The 18,974-nt window shown below is 38.8% G+C and overlaps 2 protein-coding genes across 3 annotated transcripts in view; both read left to right on the top strand.

Annotated features, from left to right (window-relative positions):
* The first annotated feature begins 884 nt into the window (after positions 1–884).
* LOC309714972 (uncharacterized protein) lies at positions 885–4,695 on the top strand. The gene is made up of 3 exons (XM_082547743.1): positions 885–1,108; positions 3,752–3,828; positions 4,076–4,695. The coding sequence occupies exons 1-3, from the start codon at positions 970–972 to the stop codon at positions 4,346–4,348; spliced, it is 489 nt and encodes a 162-aa protein (XP_082403869.1). The 5' UTR covers positions 885–969; the 3' UTR covers positions 4,349–4,695.
* A 5,553-nt stretch (positions 4,696–10,248) lies between these two features.
* Positions 10,249–18,974, top strand: part of wwp1 (WW domain containing E3 ubiquitin protein ligase 1) — a 29,729-nt gene continuing 21,003 nt past the window's right edge. The window contains exons 1-8 of one of the 2 annotated variants that reach the window (XM_082546563.1): positions 10,249–10,416; positions 14,147–14,259; positions 15,457–15,513; positions 16,175–16,266; positions 16,488–16,629; positions 17,991–18,115; positions 18,455–18,631; positions 18,803–18,875. In XM_082546563.1, coding sequence (XP_082402689.1) covers positions 16,197–16,266; positions 16,488–16,629; positions 17,991–18,115; positions 18,455–18,631; positions 18,803–18,875 — 587 coding nt within the window. In that variant the 5' untranslated portion in view covers positions 10,249–10,416; positions 14,147–14,259; positions 15,457–15,513; positions 16,175–16,196. The remainder of the gene's footprint in view (positions 10,417–14,146; positions 14,260–15,456; positions 15,514–16,174; positions 16,267–16,487; positions 16,630–17,990; positions 18,116–18,454; positions 18,632–18,802; positions 18,876–18,974) is intronic. The other variant, XM_082546562.1, reaches the window with a different exon arrangement.

Below are 18,974 nucleotides of genomic sequence, written 5' to 3'. Positions count from 1 at the left end.
GTCACAAAGTACAGCTAAATATATATTTTGATAAAGTCCTGACCAAGAATCCCCACCAAGCAGACAAACACATATCTACTGCAGCTATATAAGAGTGCAATGTGGAGCTTAAGGCCAAGCTGCTGCCTTTCATTTCTGACTCGCTTTCTCAGCATGGAAAGGAGATATTGTTACATGTCCTTTAAATCCGCTGCCAATCATTTTAAACACGTTTCAAATTAAAAGCTTCTTTGATATTATGACTGAACTTTCTTCCTTCGTGAAGTGTTGTTGTATAATAATTGAATGTCACGTACAGTGTCAGTTTGCAGGTTTCCGTCGTGTGTGCTTTCTTCAACCTACAAAAGGCAAGGTTCACTGAAGAAGTTTGAACTTTTTATATCCTCGTTCATGTCTCAAGGCTTCAGGGGAAGGCAACAGGAATACAATTAGATAAATTCCACATGGACAAAGTCATCACATAAAAACATCCGTCACAGGTTGCCAGTCTGTGTTCTGTCTCACAGCTTAATCATGTTCTCTAAATTCAGCTCTTGGACTTCAGATAAAATCCAAATAAAGACACACTAGTAACTTCTTTCAGATTATTAGGAACAACATTTCATCCTGTTACATGTGCATGAATAAATCTGCTCTCTTTATGTTGTGAAGTGGCTAATAAATGTTTTTTCTATTTGCGTAAGAGCCGTTATCTTATTTATTTTTTTATATAAAGGCAGAACAAATCTATTTGTTTAAAGTGAATAAAGGGACTCCGTCGGTCACTGTGGTTTGAAGGCGCTGAGACAAAGTGGGGTGTGTACCATGCGTGTGTGAGCCTGCCTCCTTAATATATTAAAGTTGGAGAGGAGTGAGAAGCGGACACAGAGAACAGGCCAGCCAAGTAACAGGTTGGGTTTGAAGGCTTCAGCTGGCATCGCAACACAAGGAAGGCCTTTCCCGTCAGGGGTCCTGTGTGTCAAGAGGGAGATGAAGCTTAGAGTCGGGATGAAGCTGGCACTGCTGTGTCTGTGCATTGTGCAGCTGGCCTTCGGAAGTCGTCGAATCAACGACCGTGAAGCCGCTGCCCGCGGGGATGTGCCGCTGAGGAAGGCCTCTCATGGCACAGGTGAGTGTGTGGGATAACACTTTATAATTTACCACGAGGTCGCTGCTGGTTTACAAGCCAGCAGAAACAGCAGACTGTAATAATGGCTGGACCTCATTAAAGTAATAACCGATAACTTCGTTTTTGGCTATTATAAAAATAAAAAATAATAACACAAAATAAATAAAATGTATTTATTTAAAAAGAATTGCACAAGTCTGCTGTACAGGGTGAGGGACAAAAAGTATAGTAGGACTGACGTAATACCACCTTAAGTGGCCACCTTTATATCACGCTGCTGTTGTGCGCTTAAACAGTCTCAGAGTAAAGCTGGGGGTGGTTTAAATGTGATTTGTCAGGATGAATTGATAAGAAAAAAAAATGGCGTTGCTGAAATTAACCTGCAGTCTCACATAATGTGAGGATTAGTGTGAGTCCTGGGAGTTCTTAGAGGATATGGGACAGCTGCTGGGTTCATCCCTGAAGTCAAAACAGCCTTTAGTAAAGTAGAGGTGGGGAATAAATTTTCCCAGTGGCCCACGTCCGAAACCGGGGCCTTTATAAACTTATAAAGAGATAAAAAAATGAATATTGAGCAAAACTGAGTTCAGCTGATTGATGTGGCCCTCAGATACCGAAAAGTTCTACTTGAGCACAGAAGTATGTGTACTTCGTTACCTCCCACCTCTGATGGTATTGCACAGTGAAACAAATAGTACTTTCATTTGATTCCCCATTGGGAAAATGAACTGCACATGCCTGCTTTAAAGGCTGTAAAAAGCACTCACTTTATATGTGTCTTGATCTCCGAGCCATTATCCTCTGTAAACGACACCTTGGTATATGAAATGGCTCTGAATACGCTATCCTACACACAGTGCGATCAAACCTTTACCCACCACCACTTCTGTGCTGTATTTCCACACACTCCAAAGCTGACTGTAAAAATTCAATTGTCTGCACATAGTTAAAGCAGCAAAGAGCATGTTTAGTAGCAGTGGGGACGTGTCACTTTCTGATATATCACTTAGGTCAGATTTACAAGTGTTTAAAGTTAGAGTATTTGAGTTCGCTATCTTTTTTATTGTGACTGATTTATGTGCGTTCAGATTTACTGCTGTGTAATTTTAGCAAAGTTAGACAAGTCTTACTCTTAACTGCAGAAGTGCGCTGTGCTAGGATTACAGTCGGGGATCAAAGCACCACCAAACGTTTTCCACTTAAAGAGTTTAAAGGGTGTTTAAAACGTCAGGCATCTCCCATGATTCATCAGCACAACATGAGCCGCAGAGGAGGAGGCCCACTCCTCGTAGCGCATAACGGTACAGCTGGCATCACCTATGAAAGCGTATATCAACATGACAACACTTTATGGGAGTCTTCAATAATAATAACAATAATATTAATCTTATTTGCGCAATTTCCTGCTGATTGATCAAGTTTTAATATCAAGTGGTTAAAGCATTTTGTTTTTGGGGGGTTATACATTTTACATCCGTGTTATTATTCATGTTATTAAAACATAAATCAGGATTTCACATAAGAAGGGGAAGACACGCGGCAGTAAAAGCTCCGGGCACCTCTATCACCTGTCTAGAACTGACAGCTTGTGGGCGAATAAATCACCTTGTCAGTCTCAGAGTTTCCTGCTAAGCAGGGTGTGAGGTTGCTGCGGCTGCTTATCTATAGAGATCCACCAGTGTCTAGGCAAATCTTGTCTCATCTATTTGAGGAGTGATTTATTACTGCCATAAAATTATATGAGCTGCAAATTGAGAGTTGACCTGTCTCTATAGCAGTATACATTCATGCACTGTCATATACCCCTGATGTGAACCGTTTTACATTTTTTTCAGCAGTCTCAGATATGTGACCTCGGGCCTATGTCACTAAATGTTTTCAGTTACAGTTTTGGAGGAATTTATGGGCCTGCCTGCTCAGCTCTTGGGTATCCAGATATCTCGTGCATGTGTGTCTAATTAAATAAATCGGAGATGATTTGCAGTTCTTTAGTGGGAAAAAGATTTAGACGTCTAACTTAGAGGATCACATTGAGGCCCTCTGGTGGCCAAAGAGGTGACAAATTACATGGATTAAAACAAATTTACAGAATATTTTTTATCTCATATGATATTAATAAAACCAGATTTATTTTCTATGTTGATATATTTTTTCCCGAGGTGCCCTAATCCTCATCTGTAGCTTTGCCGTTAATAAGTTATAGAACAGAACAGTAACTTTGCTGCGCCAGTGCTTCGTGACTTAAACAAATTATTATAAAAATGCACTTTGTGTGACATGAAACAAACTCTAGAAGTTGTACTTTCATTTATGTGCGTACATTTTGATTCTGTTGTATTATTTTACTCTTTTCTGAACAAAAAACTTGCCTTTTCCTGATTCAGAACTTTAAAAAATCAACAATTTAAAGAAACGTTTGTTGATCAGAGTTCATCATCAAGTCAGTTAAACTTTGGGGATATTGATGTGTTGAGTTAAGTAGCAGAGGGGCATTGTTCATCAGTTTTTGCTGATTTGGTGTTAAGGAAATTAACAACAGGTGCACTACAGGGGCAAAAATGAGACAACCCTCAAAACAGGAAAGTAAAGAGAAGGTTTGTTGATCTTCTTAAGTAAGAAAATAGTTTGATGTTGTTTCAACAGGGTCTACGAATGAAATCAGGGTGAGGCCTCTGTTTGCCAGGAGAGGACATTATGAACGACAGAGGATTCTTGTGCCAGTAAGTTCAAGATCTGTGCTGTTAATCTGTAAGTCTAACAAAACATATACATGTTCATGTTTTAGTCATACGTTATTTCAATCAATCCTTAAAATGGTCAAAAATGTTTAGCATTTACTGTGTGCTGTGGGTACCCACAGTCAAAGCTTTCAGTCTTTGGAGGCAGTATTACTATAAGGATCCAGAGGAGTCAGATGGCTTTTCTGATGCTCTCGCCATCTGTTTTGTTTTTCTCCCCACCTCACAGAAGCCCAGAGGCGGTCCTGCTGCTCAAAATGAGATTTGTCCTCCTGCTAAAGTGAGGCCAAATCCTGTGAAGATCAAATGCTCCCAGCTCGCTCAAAGCTGTTTGCCTCAGTCCGGTTGCTGTGACTCGTGTGCAACATGCCACTGCCGCTTCTTCAATGTCATCTGCTTCTGTCGCAAGACAAAATCGCAATCTGAGAAAAACAGACAAAAGGAAACACCCCATCACATCACATCAGAGACGAAAAGTCCAACACACGCTACAGGCCATTGATCCTGCTACAGTGGTATCACACCAACCACTTCAATAGTGATAAAATGACAGGCACATGTCACAGTGCCAGCATCTTGAGTCAGTAAACAGATTTACTACAGTCTACATGACTTTGATACCTCGTATGAAAGGCAGCTGCTTCAACAAATTATTCATCCTAAACATTTATGTTAATGTGAATTTCTACAAATAACTTAGAATGCATATTATTTTGTTTGTAATATCAATTACATTGTTGTTGCATTTTACCTTTAAAAAACAGAGCCTGGTGAATGTATACATGTGTTATTGTTGGTGCCGGTTTTTTGGTAATATTAATACGAATATTACGTTCACAGAATTGCATGAGAAAGCTTTATCTGATTAAAGACTATTCATTTTTTAATCAAGTTTTCACAGTAATCGGTGAGTTATTTAACAACAAGGTTACAGCAGAAACTGAGAAAATGTTTTTACAACCATCTATTGTCCAGATGGTTGTGGAGAAAACCTAACATAGGACATGTAAGAAAGCTGTCCTTCAAAGTAAAACAGGAAGTAATCAAAGGAGACTCATACAGGTATGAATACTAACAGATTTTCAATCACAAAAAACTCTGAAAAAATAAAACAACACAAAAAATTAACTAATGCTCAAATATATTAACTAAGAATAAAAAACTAGAAAACTAAGCCTCACACAACGACACTGCTGTGATAGTTATCCTAAATTTGTGTCATATCCTGAATTTATCAATTTGCTTTCTCTACAATTTTTCATTTTTTATGTTTTTTATTTTTATTTTGCAGTCAGCCACGGCTTATACACCTAGAACAGGATTCAGTGATATGCATTCGGTTTAGGAATCCAGCAACCAGACCAGACAGACAGGCCGAAGTAGCTATTTAGCTACTATAGCTATAGTATATTAGCTATAGTATATTAGCTATAGGCATATTAGAACAATGTTTGTAGCCCAGTTAAACAAATACTTCATCCCTGCTACAGAGGAGGGAGGAGCAGTTGGTAGCTTTCTGAAGCAGATGCACGGCCATGCAGTACTCTTCTTCCAAACCAGCCAACTGTATTGCCAACTGCCAATTAGGCAGTTTGTTTGCCATATTAGTGTCCTGCTGCTCAATGTACTCAAAGGAGAACCCGTCATTAGATCATTAACAGCAGGAAAAGCAAAAACATGAATGTTTCACACAATAAGAGCAGGAAAAACGATATTAACAGCAGCTTTCTGTAGGCATGTGGTCATTAGAATCAATAATTGCTCAGCAATTTCCCTTTCATGAAGGGAGATCACTGCATCATGGGGAGTTATGGGAGACAACTCCCCATGATGCAGTGCAACATGAGTTAGACTGTGTGGGTGAGTTGAAGGGACAGGAAGCAATTGCAGATAGGCAATATGTTTATAATATACAATTGCTATGGGTAACTATGCCTTTAGGAGCAAGGAGATAATATCTAACCCCAGAGCAGCTCAAGCTGATGGACGAGGCACAAAGTGATCAGTATTGGTTATTTACAGAATTCCTAGCTGGTCTCTTGATCAGCTGAATTTGATGAGCTGAAGTAACTTGTGGTCTTGTTCACAGACAGGCTGGAATAGCATCTGATGTAATCTCGCTGCTCTATTGGTCTGTTGTGATAAAGAAAGAGCTGGGCGTTAATGCAAAGCTGTCACATTACTAAACAATGCATTCCTACCCTCAACTATAGCCACAAACTACAGATACTACCAGAAAGAATATAATCTTGGATACAATGTACAGAAATGAACTTCCTCTGAAGGGTATCTCGTTCACGGTTAGAGAGAGGACAAAGATTTTGGTTAATTGTGAGGGGCTCAGAGCTGCTGTACCTCCACATTTCAAAGAGCCAGTTGATGTGGTTCAGATATCAGACCAGGATGTCTGGACTATCTATATACTATACACTGGAGCGATTATGTGTCTCCCTCGTGAAGAGGTGTAGATGGTGGCTAGGGGGAGGGTCTGGGTATCTGTGCTTAGATCCAGAGAAGTAACAGAGGATGAAGATGGATGGATGGATGGATGGATGGATGGATGGATGGATGATATCTGATATCCCTTCAAAAATCACATTCACATTATCAATAGAAACACAGATCCACTGCCATAAATGCCCATGCCATAAGTTCACCAGATGATATGAAAGTTAATGTGGTATGCTGCAGATCATGAGTTGTTTCCCTCTGTCTCTGTGCTTTGCTTCTCCTGCCATTCTGCTACAAGTTAAGCTGTTTTTCTTCTGTACAAATATTTTTTGTCCAAACTGTGCACTCATTTAGATGTTTTCTGACAAAGGTCAAACTGTCCTTCTTGAGTGTAACCAGGCGTTTGCACTTTGTGATAAATCCTATACATATCTCCAATCATGAAATTGCCTCTTGATTGTAGATCAAGTTTTCTTAGATTGCTTAGCTTACCCTGTCAAGTTCACATGGGTTCACCTTTTCTGGAACTGCATATTTTGTTGTCTGTTGAAAATAAGTGCAGTGGCGTGCATCCAGGAACATTTCCATGTTCTGAGGAATTATTTATTTCATTATTTTTGTGGGCCCAGTATAACAATTTCCCAAACTATTACACGTGTGAAGTTTTTGTGCCTTTGTGGCACCGCTGTGCTCTTTTAGTGATAATGTGTGTAATGACAGTAGACTGACTAAATGCATTAAAAAATTTACATTAATCAAATTTTAAGAGTGTAAAACCTTTTTTAAAAGACTTCACTTTTTATTAACAGTTGTGTAAATGTATGATTCATTCAAGTTTTAAGACTGCAGTTGTTCTTGTCCATCCATCCATCCATCCATCTTCATCCGCTTTATCCGAGGCCGGGTCGCGGGGGCAGCAGCCTAAGCAGAGAGGCCCAGACCTCCCTTTCCCCAGCCACCTCCTCCAGCTTATCCGGGGGAACACCAAGGCGTTCCCAGGCCAGCCGAGAGATATAATCTCTCCAGCGTGTCCTGGGTCTGCCCCGGGGCCTCCTCCCGGTGGGACATGGCCGGAACACCTCACCCAGGAGGCGCCCAGGAGGCATCCTTGTCAGATGCCCGAACCAACTCAGCTGGCTCCTTTCGATGTTGTTGACTAAAAGTCATTTTTTAAATAGGTTAGACAGTGATTTTACTCACTGAGCCATTTGCGATATTTTTTTTATGTATTTCATTTAAACTGACGTACCCACCTGCAAATAATTCATGCAAGGTTACAGAGTTTTCTGTGGCCTGATCTCTGGCCTCTAGCTCACCAACAAATGAGGGTCACAAATGTAGTAACCCTGGAAGGTTTTGGACCTGTCATTGTAATAAGTCTCCATTATTTTTTGCAGACTGAGATGAGCTGTTCGCTTGAGAGATGGATGTGTGATGATGACAGCTCTGATGATTCTCAGTCCATCATAACATCATTTATTCAGTTTAAATGTCATCCACACCAGGAGTCCAGCATGCACCATACCAGGACCACACAATTTAATAACAGTGTCATCAATTACATCTGCACTCTTCCTGGAATTACACCCATCTGCCTGCCACAGAACCACAGTTTTTATCTCAGGATTATTTGTTAGTTAGTCAATCATTTTAAGCTCAAAAGCATCCCCTTGACTCAAATGCTATTCTAAATTAGGAAATAGATAATTAGGATTTTTACTTCCATGTGCCTACTAACAAAAAACAGTACAGACTGAGGTTTATTATAATAGTTGATCAATAATACTGGGCGACCACCAACACAATATCATCTTTAATAATAATTCTGAAAACTGATAAAAGTTGTTTGGCAAAAAAACCCACACCCCTTCAGGTTCATGTCCTCCAAATACTTCCCTAAAAAAGAAATTGTAAAAACTTAAACATTGAGACGTATTTTTTAATTCAAACTTTTATTTTTAGCCAAATGAAGAATCTTTTTTCCAAAAGTAACTTCACCACTAATTTGGGTCCTGTATCTTTATTTTAATTCATGTCTACATTTTGGAGTTCAAGGCTTTCAAAACTTCCTTTTACCATAATTTTAAAGGCAGCCTTGCTTTAATTTGCTTTAAAATGTTAATATTGACTACATTATTTGACATTATTTGCGCAAATTAACAGTTGTAATCTTTGGTATAGACAAAAGGCAACAGATCTTAGGAGAAGACCTGTTATTAAGTGTATTAAGCAGGGTGCTGAGATCTGTCGTCGTTTTAGGTTTGGAGTCAATTCTGCATCATATCAAAAGGGGAATAGTCAATTTAAATCCCAAGAAAACTTTCACAAATCTTGTAACAAATGTTCTTAAGAAGAGTCTGAAAATTTGAAATCAGAGACTCCAAGACAAGTGCACATACCAACTAGTTAAACCCACAGAATACTTTTACAGCTACTCAAATTTCTGTTGGATAACAAAGCTTTTTAAAAGCCTTTCAGTTTACCATCTGTATCTGTGGACTGTTCAAAGTGGGTAACTTCGATACACAAACATAACTGACAAAAGCTTTTATGATTCTTGTATGTGCATTTTGTGTTATCTACCCTGTGAGCTGTTGTTCCTGTATAATGACTGTAAGCTTTTCTGAATTTTATTTTATTTCATTTTATTGTATTTTATTTTTACTTTTTTGTGCTCCAAACATTTAGTAAAAAAGAGACCTCAATCCCACGAGACGTCCCATTCAACAACCATTACCTCTATGTAAAAGATTACCAGAAACTTTTGATTTTTCCAGACAATTTAATGTAATATTCATTACTATAAGATTTTTTAAATCATCAACCACACACATGAAAAAGAGCAGCAGATCCTCTGAAAACAACACCAGCAAGGGTCTGAAATGTGTCTGTATGTTTCTCTTTAATATGTGGAAAATAAAGTGTTAAATATAAGTCACTGCAGTATTTTTGTTTTGTTTTGTTTTTTACAAAATAAAGCTGGCTCCAAAATCTGGATGTACTCTGTATTTTAAAATGATAAAAAATAAGCATCAGGACACACTGGCAGGAAGAACTAGGCACTGAGCATGTGTGGGGGAAATGTTTCTTCATTGAGGTTTTTAATTTGGAGTGCCCCTTTGCCCCTCTTAAAGCATTATTTGGGGTGGTAGACTCAAGCAGGTTATACATCATGAAGAAGCTCTATCCACAGTGTTTGCAGGAAAAATTCTGCTCCAGTCTAGGAAATCTGAGACAAACCCATTGTTTGATAAGTGGCTGAAAGAATTAGGAAATTTGCTACACCTGGGGAAAAATATGGAAAGTTAGATACAGTATATCAGACAAAATGAGTCTCTTTCAGAAAATCTAGAATCACAAGTTGAAATCAATCTCTAATGGTCTTACAGATCAACAACAAGGCAGGTAAGTAAAGTGAACACTAGTAACACATCAAATCATATATTTTTTCTTCTTTCTTCTAAATATTTGTATTTTCTAAACCTTTAAAACTACAAATATATTTTTTAAAAAGTATCAGGTAATAAGAGGTTACATTACATCAACATATTCAGTTACGACAAATCGGCCTAGTTTTCTTTCCTAATGTATCGGTGCCCGCAAGATTTATCGGGGACCTGTGTAGGGACGCACACCCCCTACACTATTTCTCTGGTAAAATTGGTTAAGTAAACGGGACTTTCAGTCAACAATGCTTACAACGTTCAGTAACGTGAAACGTAAAAATAAAGAAATTTTGAGATTAAACAAAGAAAGAGTGTTTTAAAAGGAAAAACAAAAGTTTGGATTTTATTAATAAATTGGATAATGACGGACCGAATACTTTAGTTAAGGGTTTCCGTTTAGACTACATAAAAGTAATAAATGTGCAGTGTATAGCAGTAAGCCTGTTTCGTGTTCCGACTTATTACACAGCAGTATTACCCCTTTTCCACTAGTATCTACTGGGGTGGCGCGCCTGTCGCCCGTGTGTTTTGCTAGTCATAGGCTTCTGTACAGAGATGGCAAGAGAGCCTTAGCAGACTGAGGGGCCTGCTCGGCTAAGGATTTTACTGACACCGTTGCGTTAGCACACAGCCAAGACACAGAGTGTAGGAAAGTAGAGGAACAGCGAGCAAGGTAAAACACCCCTGCTAATGTCACTTAAAGCATTTAGAAAGACTTTCTCCGAGTGTTTAAATAGTATTTCTTGATAAGCCTGTATTTTATATGCAGCCGAACTGGCTAGCTTTGTGATGGCGGACAATTAGCCAAGATGCTAAGTAAGTTAGTCAGATAACCGGCTAGCAAGCAGCTAACTTGGCTCACCTAGCTAGCGTCTGCTGTAACGTTATAACAATATGCAGATGTAGATTAAGCAAACACGCTACATTTTTAGTTATGTGCCCATTATCACCCTTTGGTTTGTCAGATGGATATTCTACACACAGTAGAAAGGATAGTCACCTAGCGTTAAGCTACTTTCACAAGACTAAAATTGTTTTGCTTTTTTATCTGTAGCTAGCTGGCTACCTTATTGATAGCTAGCTGTGTAGCTTTAGTTACAGACTAGTACTACTACACATTTAAAGGTTGTCACCGGGAGTATCTGCACATATTGTACGTATGTGTGTTGCAAATAGATTTAGGAGGTTAAGTGTCCGAAGGCCAGTAGCTGCCTATTAAGTTACACTTTGTAAGCTAATGCTAGCAGTCAGTAGATTACCCCAAAGTTAGCCGCTGTTCGGTAACTGTACCGGAGTTTGTGTGTTATGATCAGTATTTAATATGTAAATTAAGCATTGCTAGCGTATGGCCTGCGAATTGTGCCTAAGTGGAATCAATCTTCTGCTTTATTACCCATTGATCCATGTGACTGATTACTAAAGATTTTCTCATGAAAGGAAACAATGTGTTACTCTTTAACTTTTAAACGTGTTGACATTTCTAGTCTGGGTGTTTCTCGGGTCGTAGACAGTGCTTAACACAGGTGAATGTGAGCTTGAGCCACAGCTGTTTATTTCAGTGTTGCTCCAACTTGAGTTATCCTATGAATAGTGAGCATAACATGTAACACTTTCAGGGTCTCTAGCTTTAAAGACGAAATTCTGAGCAGAGACAAAGTAAGAGAGACCATATTTATGTGGGCTCCGCTAACACCTGATGAGAATCCCTGTCAGTACTGATTAGGCCTAGTTGCCTTACATTTCCCTTTTCTGGACAGGCTTGGTCTCAGAGAAATAGTCTTTCATGGCTGTGTTTGTTTGAGTGGCTGATGCAGGTTTATGTTTATACAGTATCTGCTATTGTATTTCAGGATTCTTAGTGTCTTGCTGTCTCTCTGTCATGAACAGTGGTTTAGTATTTGGGCTATCACATGCTGTGTATGCTAGTGCCACATTGGAAGGAAATTACTTAGAGAAAAGTGTCTTATTTGTCTGCTGGCTCTAAAATATGCTTGTTTTTGTGCTCTCACTCACTTGCAAAGACACTGAACTTTTGAAAAGCAGGAAAGCAGCTGTGGGTGAAATTAGGAGTTGTAGCCTGCTACCATTGTGTAAAGCTTGTGTGTTTTGCCCATGTGAGAATCTTTTTTTTAAAGTCTGGCAAAATAAAAGAGAGGTGGACTAAAAAAAAGCTTTTACGGTATGGGGTAGTGTAAGAATAATCAGTCTCGTTATTTTGGATAAAGATGAGATTTACTGTATTTGTCTTAAAGTTAGGAAATTCCTGCCACATTAGTTAAAAATAAAAATAAACAGAACAAACATAAAAATAACCCAAGTAAGTAATAAATTAAAAAATAACCATGTCAGTCGGTGTCAGGTTAAAAACAATAGGTATTCAGCATCAGGACTTTTAAACATTTAAATATACTTTATAAGCATCTATGCTTCATTCCTGCTCATGGTCTGCCCGGATGTGTTCTATAGACAGCTGTAGTACAGCGGGCATGTGTGTCTATGTATAAACTGTTATGTGCGTCATTAGGTCACAGGAAGACAGACAGTGCATTAGAACAGACAGCAAAGCTTGTTTGACAGGTGGTGTGAGAAAGGATTTGTCTTGGCTTTTTACACACAAAGGTGTACACTTAGAGAAACAAGGGAAGTTGTCTGCTGTCAAGCTGATTTTTTTTGTTAGCCAGACTCTCCTTTGAAACCTTTGGATTAAGCAGGAACATGATCAGACAATCTTCACAAAATACAAAATGCACGTCCAGCAGTAAGCATGTTACTCTTGTTTTGTAGGCAAATCTAACCTTGTGCTAACCCTGCTGGCAGCTAGCATATTAAAACGGATAAGTAGTCCTCGAGCAAAACAAAGAAAACTGAATTGACCCTAAGATTAAAGTTCCTGTGTTTTCTATGGTTCTATAGGGGTTTTTTAATAACTGAATTCATCTGGTGTTACCCAAGAATCCAGATCCTACAAATAAAGTATTAATTGTCCCCTAGACTTGCTGTTAAACCCCTCCAAGCAGGTATTGAACAGGTTCAAAACGGGTATCTTTAAACACCATAAGCCAAAGTCCTTGGGTGTGTATTAATTGGGCAATTAACAATTTTCAGATTGTCAATATCTCTGAGCTCTTAAAATGTTTAAGTTGTATTTCAGAAAACAAATTTAATTGCAATATTAAATCAGCTATTGAGTTATGATCCTCTTTCAACCCTGGTGATTAGGAGTCAAACACCGCTGTATAAATACCACTCTGTTTCCATATTTCTTGCTCAGAGATGCTGTTTAGTAGTAACCCTCACAGGTCCCACTTTAATCAATACCTGACATAACCCCTGACTTGGGCTGTATCTCAGGAGGTAGGGTAGGTCATCTACTGATCAGAAGGTTGGTGGTTCGATCCCTGGCTCCTCCCCTGCATGCCAAATGTCCTTGGGCAAGATATTAACCCCAAGTTGCTCTCCGATGCATCCATTGGATGTGTGTGAATGGTAGTTAGAAAGCACACAAGCACATGTTTGTGTGAATGTGGCATGTTGTACAGAGTGCTCTGAGTACTCAGAGAGAGCTATATAAGAGATATATATATATATATATATATATATATATATATATATATATATATATATATATATATATATATATGTATATATGTGTGTGTATGTATATATGTGTGTGTATGTATATACGTATATGTGTGTATGTATATACGTATATGTGTATGTATGTATATACGTATATGTGTGTATATATATGTGTGTGAATTAAGAGAATAGAATTGGCTTGCATGACTTTTAACTCATTCACTGCCATTGACGTCTATAGACGTCAATTGAAAAACTTACGTTGACCGCCATTGACATCTATAGACGTCAGTTACGTTTTTCAATGGGAGGGGGCAGGTGTGGGATTTGAAGGGGAAGGTGACTGGAAAGGCAGAAAAACCCCAAGGGCACCTTACAACACCGACCCTGATAGCAGGCTAGATGGTGACCTAGGCAGGCACCAACTTGAAAAACTGAAGCCCACCAGCAGTAAAAGTAGACCTGCAAGGAGGTGCAGGGTTTGCGCACGTAAGGGATTGCGCAGTGAGACAAAAATGTGGTGCAAGTCTTGTTGTGTGCCCTTGCATCCCGGAAAGTGTTATAATGATTACCACACAAAAGTGAATTATTCATTGTGAATAAATGTTTCACTATGTACATTTTATTTTTTCATATATTTGTAAATAAATTGTTTTGATAAAACATAACCTTTCTCAGTGTTATTTCTGTTTTATAGAAGTGAAAAACTATTTTATATGTTAGAGGTGTCACAAAGCAAGAAATATTAGTGTCAAAGGCACTTTTCTGCTTGAAATGTATTTTTCACAAAAAGCTCGTTTTCTCCCTTTTTTTGGTCAAAACAGGCATTTTTGGTGGAACCCACCTCTCTTCTACAGCTGATTACTAAAGAATGGAAAATGGTAGAAACAAGCTTTTTTTTTTTTGGATGAAAGAAGAGAGTCTGTTCTTCATTTTGGTAGGTTCAGCGTTTATATGATCATAACACACAGTTTTCTGTGGCTCTTCAAAAATGAGTAAAAATGCTCAAAAACCCTGGCAGTGGGGAGTTACCTGATTTGAAAATGGCTGGCAGTGAATGAGTTAAAGTAGTCATTGTAAACCACACATGATATGAAAAGCTGATGACTAGTTGATGACTTGGAAGAATGGTTGAATTTCCTCATATACTTATTTAGTATATTTTTCCCAGCTGACTGAGGCTGTAATAGGTTGTGGATTTGCTCTGTGTTACTTGATGGATGCTGTCTTTTGCAAGAAGCTGTGTCTGACTAATGTGCTGACAGTGGTTTAGTGTCCAGAAGCCTTAACATCAGTTGACTCTTCACTAAGCCCCACACGAGCATTATAACTATGGATGGGAGGCTTGTCAGGCCTTTGGAAATGTTGCAGTAACTAAAGTAAATTGTTAGTGGTTGCCACAGATTTGAATTGTATTTGTGGCACACTAAAAATTTATAAGGTGCTACTTGGAAAATGTTTTAAGTACCAACTATTTTGAGACAAATAAATAACAGAGCAGTATAATCAAATGCCTCTCCAGTGAGTCTCTCATCCTACTAGACTCCAACCAACCAGTCTTAATTTTTTTGGGCTGCTCTGCAACCTCAGTGAGCTGAAGGGTTCAGCTCACAGTGGGTCTCCAAGCAGAACAAAGACTCCCGTCTCCAGCTGCAGTCCAACGTGGAGTCTTGGAGTCTGTGTTTACATGATAAGACACTCTGGAGAAACAGCTTAGTGACAGTGGTCTCTGCAGTGATGTGGTCAGTGAGATGGCTGGTAAGAAAACATGAGCTGGGATGTGTGGGGGACCTGAACTTTCAAAATATGGGCAAGGGCATATCTGCTAGTTAACTGATTGCAGATGTAGTCATTGTCTTGTAACAATAAAGAAATAAAGCCAGAATGAGTTGCCAAATATACTTGAGCAGACATAAACGTGCTTAGATGGCCCACCCAAGTTACACAAGATATTCAGCTTTAGTTCTGTTAACCTGAAGCGCTTCAGCACTTAGTGTCCTTACAGTTTGATTATTGTGGTTGAAATAAATACATATCAAGTCGTAACTATATATTTGTTATCTTAATCAGGTCAGAGGTCAGACCTTTCTACCAGCTAAATCTTATCCTAAAAACCTGTGCTCTTCTGTTTCAGTGGCACCATGGGACACGGAGTAGGCTGAACCAGATGGTCTAGCAGCACACACCAGTTGTGAGTATACATGATTTTTGTTTTTTTATTTTTCTGGAATTTCTGTGGAGAATTACAGTTATTGGGTACTATTCATATCTGAAGAGATAGAATAATATAAGAATAAAACTGTAACTCCATGTATAAAATAAATAATTCCAAACCATCAACATTTGTGTTTATCTGAAGCACTTTACACTCCACAGAAAGTAAAAGTTCTCCCAAATCTGTCCTGGTACTTCTGTGGCATAGCAAGATAATGCTGTCTTGTATAATTTGAAGAGAAATATTCTCTTATTAAACCCTGGCCAAGTTTGAATTTTAGATTAGAGTATTTTAAAATTCATTTCCTGTTTCAAGTGTAGCCATAGTTGCAACTGCTTTTGACTCAACATTTCCCTGACTGTGCTGGATTTAAAAAAACAAAAAACAAACAAACTGCACGGGTAACATGGTCTCGCTTTCTCACTCTGGTGAAAGAGAATATAAAAGTGAAGGCTGCTTACAGAGGATGTTGATTAACTTTGAGGCGCTGTTAGCTGGTTAGACCTCAGTTACAAACCTGTCATTCACAATATGCAGCTTTTTTGATTTCTCTGTATTCTTATTGAGAAATATCGGCGCTCACGTTTCTTTTGTGAATTGACTCGGTCATTTGTGTGTAATGTTTGCGGGTTTAAAGGTTTTCCACTGTGGTGTATGACATGGCCACGGCCTCATCTAGAGCAGAGACTAGCCATAACCACAGAGGAACGTCACAACTCTATGCCATTGGTGAGTAAAACACTGTAGGCTACGATGTGTAAAAGTGTCAGTCGCCTCAGGGTGTTGCCACTCCCACAAAAAGCTTATGTTGAAGCACTCTGTGTACATTTTCTATGTGAATACTCATGTATCACACTTTATGACCTAAATGTCAGAGTTAGTGTCACTTTTTCTGCTGTAAATATAATGTAATTGAGTTTAAATGGTGTCTTTCATTTTCTCTCCATCAGTGTCCTGTGCCAAACTCAAGAGGAAGAAGAGTTCCCTGTTTGGGACTGCCATTTATGTGGAGGTGACAGCTGAGGGGGAGACGCGGCGCACTACAAAATCTCATAGCTCCTCCAATCCTAAATGGGACGAGAGGCTCACTTTGTAAGTGTGCTGTGTACAACTGGCTGACAGCGTTCAACAGGCTGTGTGTTGAAGCATGTCATTTTATTTAATGTCAGTGGCTGTTTCTTTCATCTTTATTTATTTATCAGCTAAGTTTGTGGAGACGAGACACGCGCACACACACACACACACACACAAACAAGCAAAAAGGTATGACGTTTCCAGAAGCTGTTCTGCAGTATTATGTGTTGACATTAAAAGCTGTTGACAGAGAGTTTCTGTGGTGCTTTGTTTTTTGTTTGGTTCAGCAGTCTTATACAGTATTTAATCCAAGAGTGGTTGTTGAATCTTATTAGGCAATCATAAGAGCAGGAGAACCCTCAGATGGCTGATTTTATAAGTATTAAACTAAGGGAAAAGTTGTATGATAATATACAAAACTCTTTGTATCATTTAAAAGCCCGCAGTTCTTTGAGTGGTCAGACTGGACTAGAAAAGTTCTGTAAATGGTGTTTTTTAATGGAGCCATCATCCTGAACATGGCAGACGTTTGCAGCTCTCTGGCTTCCGACTGGCTCAGCCATATGTCAGAAGCATGTCGTTGGAAATGCTAATTGGCTTGATGGGGTCATTATTGCTGACAAGACAGAGCGCTGCTTGTTTGTGGTCTCGTGTTTACACAATGGATGTTTTGCAAGCTGTTATGGGTGCTACACAAAGGCTTTAATATTCAGTGTTTTTCTTTAGGCTGATATTCAGAGACCTAAATGTAGTTACTGTGCTGCATAGTGTTCATTTTGAAGATGGAAATCAAAGGGTAGTGGTATCATGTGTGCTTGGTACATTGGTTACCCAGGATAAATAACAAGTTATTGGTGCTCTGAGGGGATGAAGGTGTTGAAAAATAGAGAAACTAGAAGAATGCAAAGCTTCAAAATATTTTTTTTTCTGTTTGTTGTTATACTTTCCTGAGGTGGGGAATAACTGTTGAGAGGGGGACCTGTTGAATCATAGTTACATGTCATATCAATTCAGTGTGTTCCCTTTGCTCGCCTTACCAATAAGTTTATTCACTGACTCACACACAAATGCTTTATAAAAGTTCTAGAGTTGCTCTTAAATCTCAGTGTATTTGAAATATAAGTCTGTGTGAGTATTGCAGAGCGTTTCAACAATAAGAGCCTTTTATTCCTTAGTTGAGTCATCCTAGAGTAAAAAGAAGATTAAAATACTGCCAGTTTTGTTTTTGTTTATTTAACTTTAAAAAACTAAAAGTACAGTTTTAACTGCTGCTCTTCCTTTTTGTGATAGCATAAATCTATTTGAATTGTTTAAAAAGATTTTGGGGGGAATTTCAAGAATTACACATATTTTGTGCGTGTTTGTTTATGATTCTCTAGGAATGTAACTCCAAACACACAGGTGGATTTCAAAGTTTGGAGCCACCACACCCTGAAAGCAGATGCTCTGCTGGGCAAAGCCACGCTGGACCTCACTCGAACCTTGGAAGACCATGGCAGAAAATGTAACTTTTTTGTTACAGAAAGTAGCAAATGATACATGTGGAAAGTGTAGGTTGTAATTTGTCTAACTGTTTAGTAAATATACGGTTAGGACAGCATCAAAACAGGGTTTTTCCCAGCTCAAAAAATGTTTGTATTCAGGAGAAACCCAACAGAAAACCACTTCATTATGGATTGTTTAAATCAGGCTCACTAGTACTATGTGTTGCATGACCCCGATAATATCCTCCAAAGATGCAGAAGCATAGTGTCATGTAATTTTAGGGTTTTTTTTTTTTTTTAAACGTTATTTGTAATTATTATTTGCTGTTTCTAATACTGTCCTTGCTTTGAATCCACAGTAGAGAATGTGAAGGAAGTGCTGAAGCTGAGTGCGGAGCAGAAGGGGGTGACAGTGCCCATGGGGGAGCTGACCGTGTACCTTGATGGACTCACTGTCACCGACCAGGAGGAACTGGCACCACTTACCAACGGCAATGCACCAAATGGCTCCAGTGAGCTCAGTGTTTATGTCAGGGGTGGGTGATTTATTTTCTTTTTTCTTTTTCTAAGGGAGAGGAGGGGCGGAGGGGTCTTTCATCTGTATTAACAGTATGTGAATGGATTGTGCATACAGATTGAGTTGAATGAATTCCCAGCATACATAATCTCGTTATCTCTAGGCTAACATTGGTTTCTTAAATCTTCAGAGGTCCAACAGAATGGTGACGCCATCCATGAAAACGGAGATTCATCTTCCTCATCCTCAAGGGCTGCCAACAGGTAAAACTGAAAAGGCAAACTAACCCTTTTTGGGACATTTTATGTTCGCTCGCATAGTTCCCCCCCCCGCGCAAAGCAAATTTCTATCTACTTAAGAAT

Source organism: Aulonocara stuartgranti, assembly GCF_965226115.1.
Source record: "Aulonocara stuartgranti genome assembly, chromosome: 9".
Classification (NCBI taxonomy): Eukaryota; Metazoa; Chordata; class Actinopteri; order Cichliformes; family Cichlidae; genus Aulonocara; species Aulonocara stuartgranti.
Note: the sequence above shows the minus strand (reverse complement) of the source record. Positions and strands in the feature narration are given on the sequence as shown.

Coding starts and splice junctions, on each gene's coding strand:
- LOC309714972 (XM_082547743.1), top strand. CDS start 970: ATGAAGCTTAGAGTCGGGATGAAGCTGGCACTGCTGTGTCTGTGCATT. Junction 1,109..3,751: donor GAAGGCCTCTCATGGCACAG/GTGAGTGTGTGG, acceptor TTGTTTCAACAG/GGTCTACGAATGAAATCAGG. Junction 3,829..4,075: donor GACAGAGGATTCTTGTGCCA/GTAAGTTCAAGA, acceptor CCCACCTCACAG/AAGCCCAGAGGCGGTCCTGC.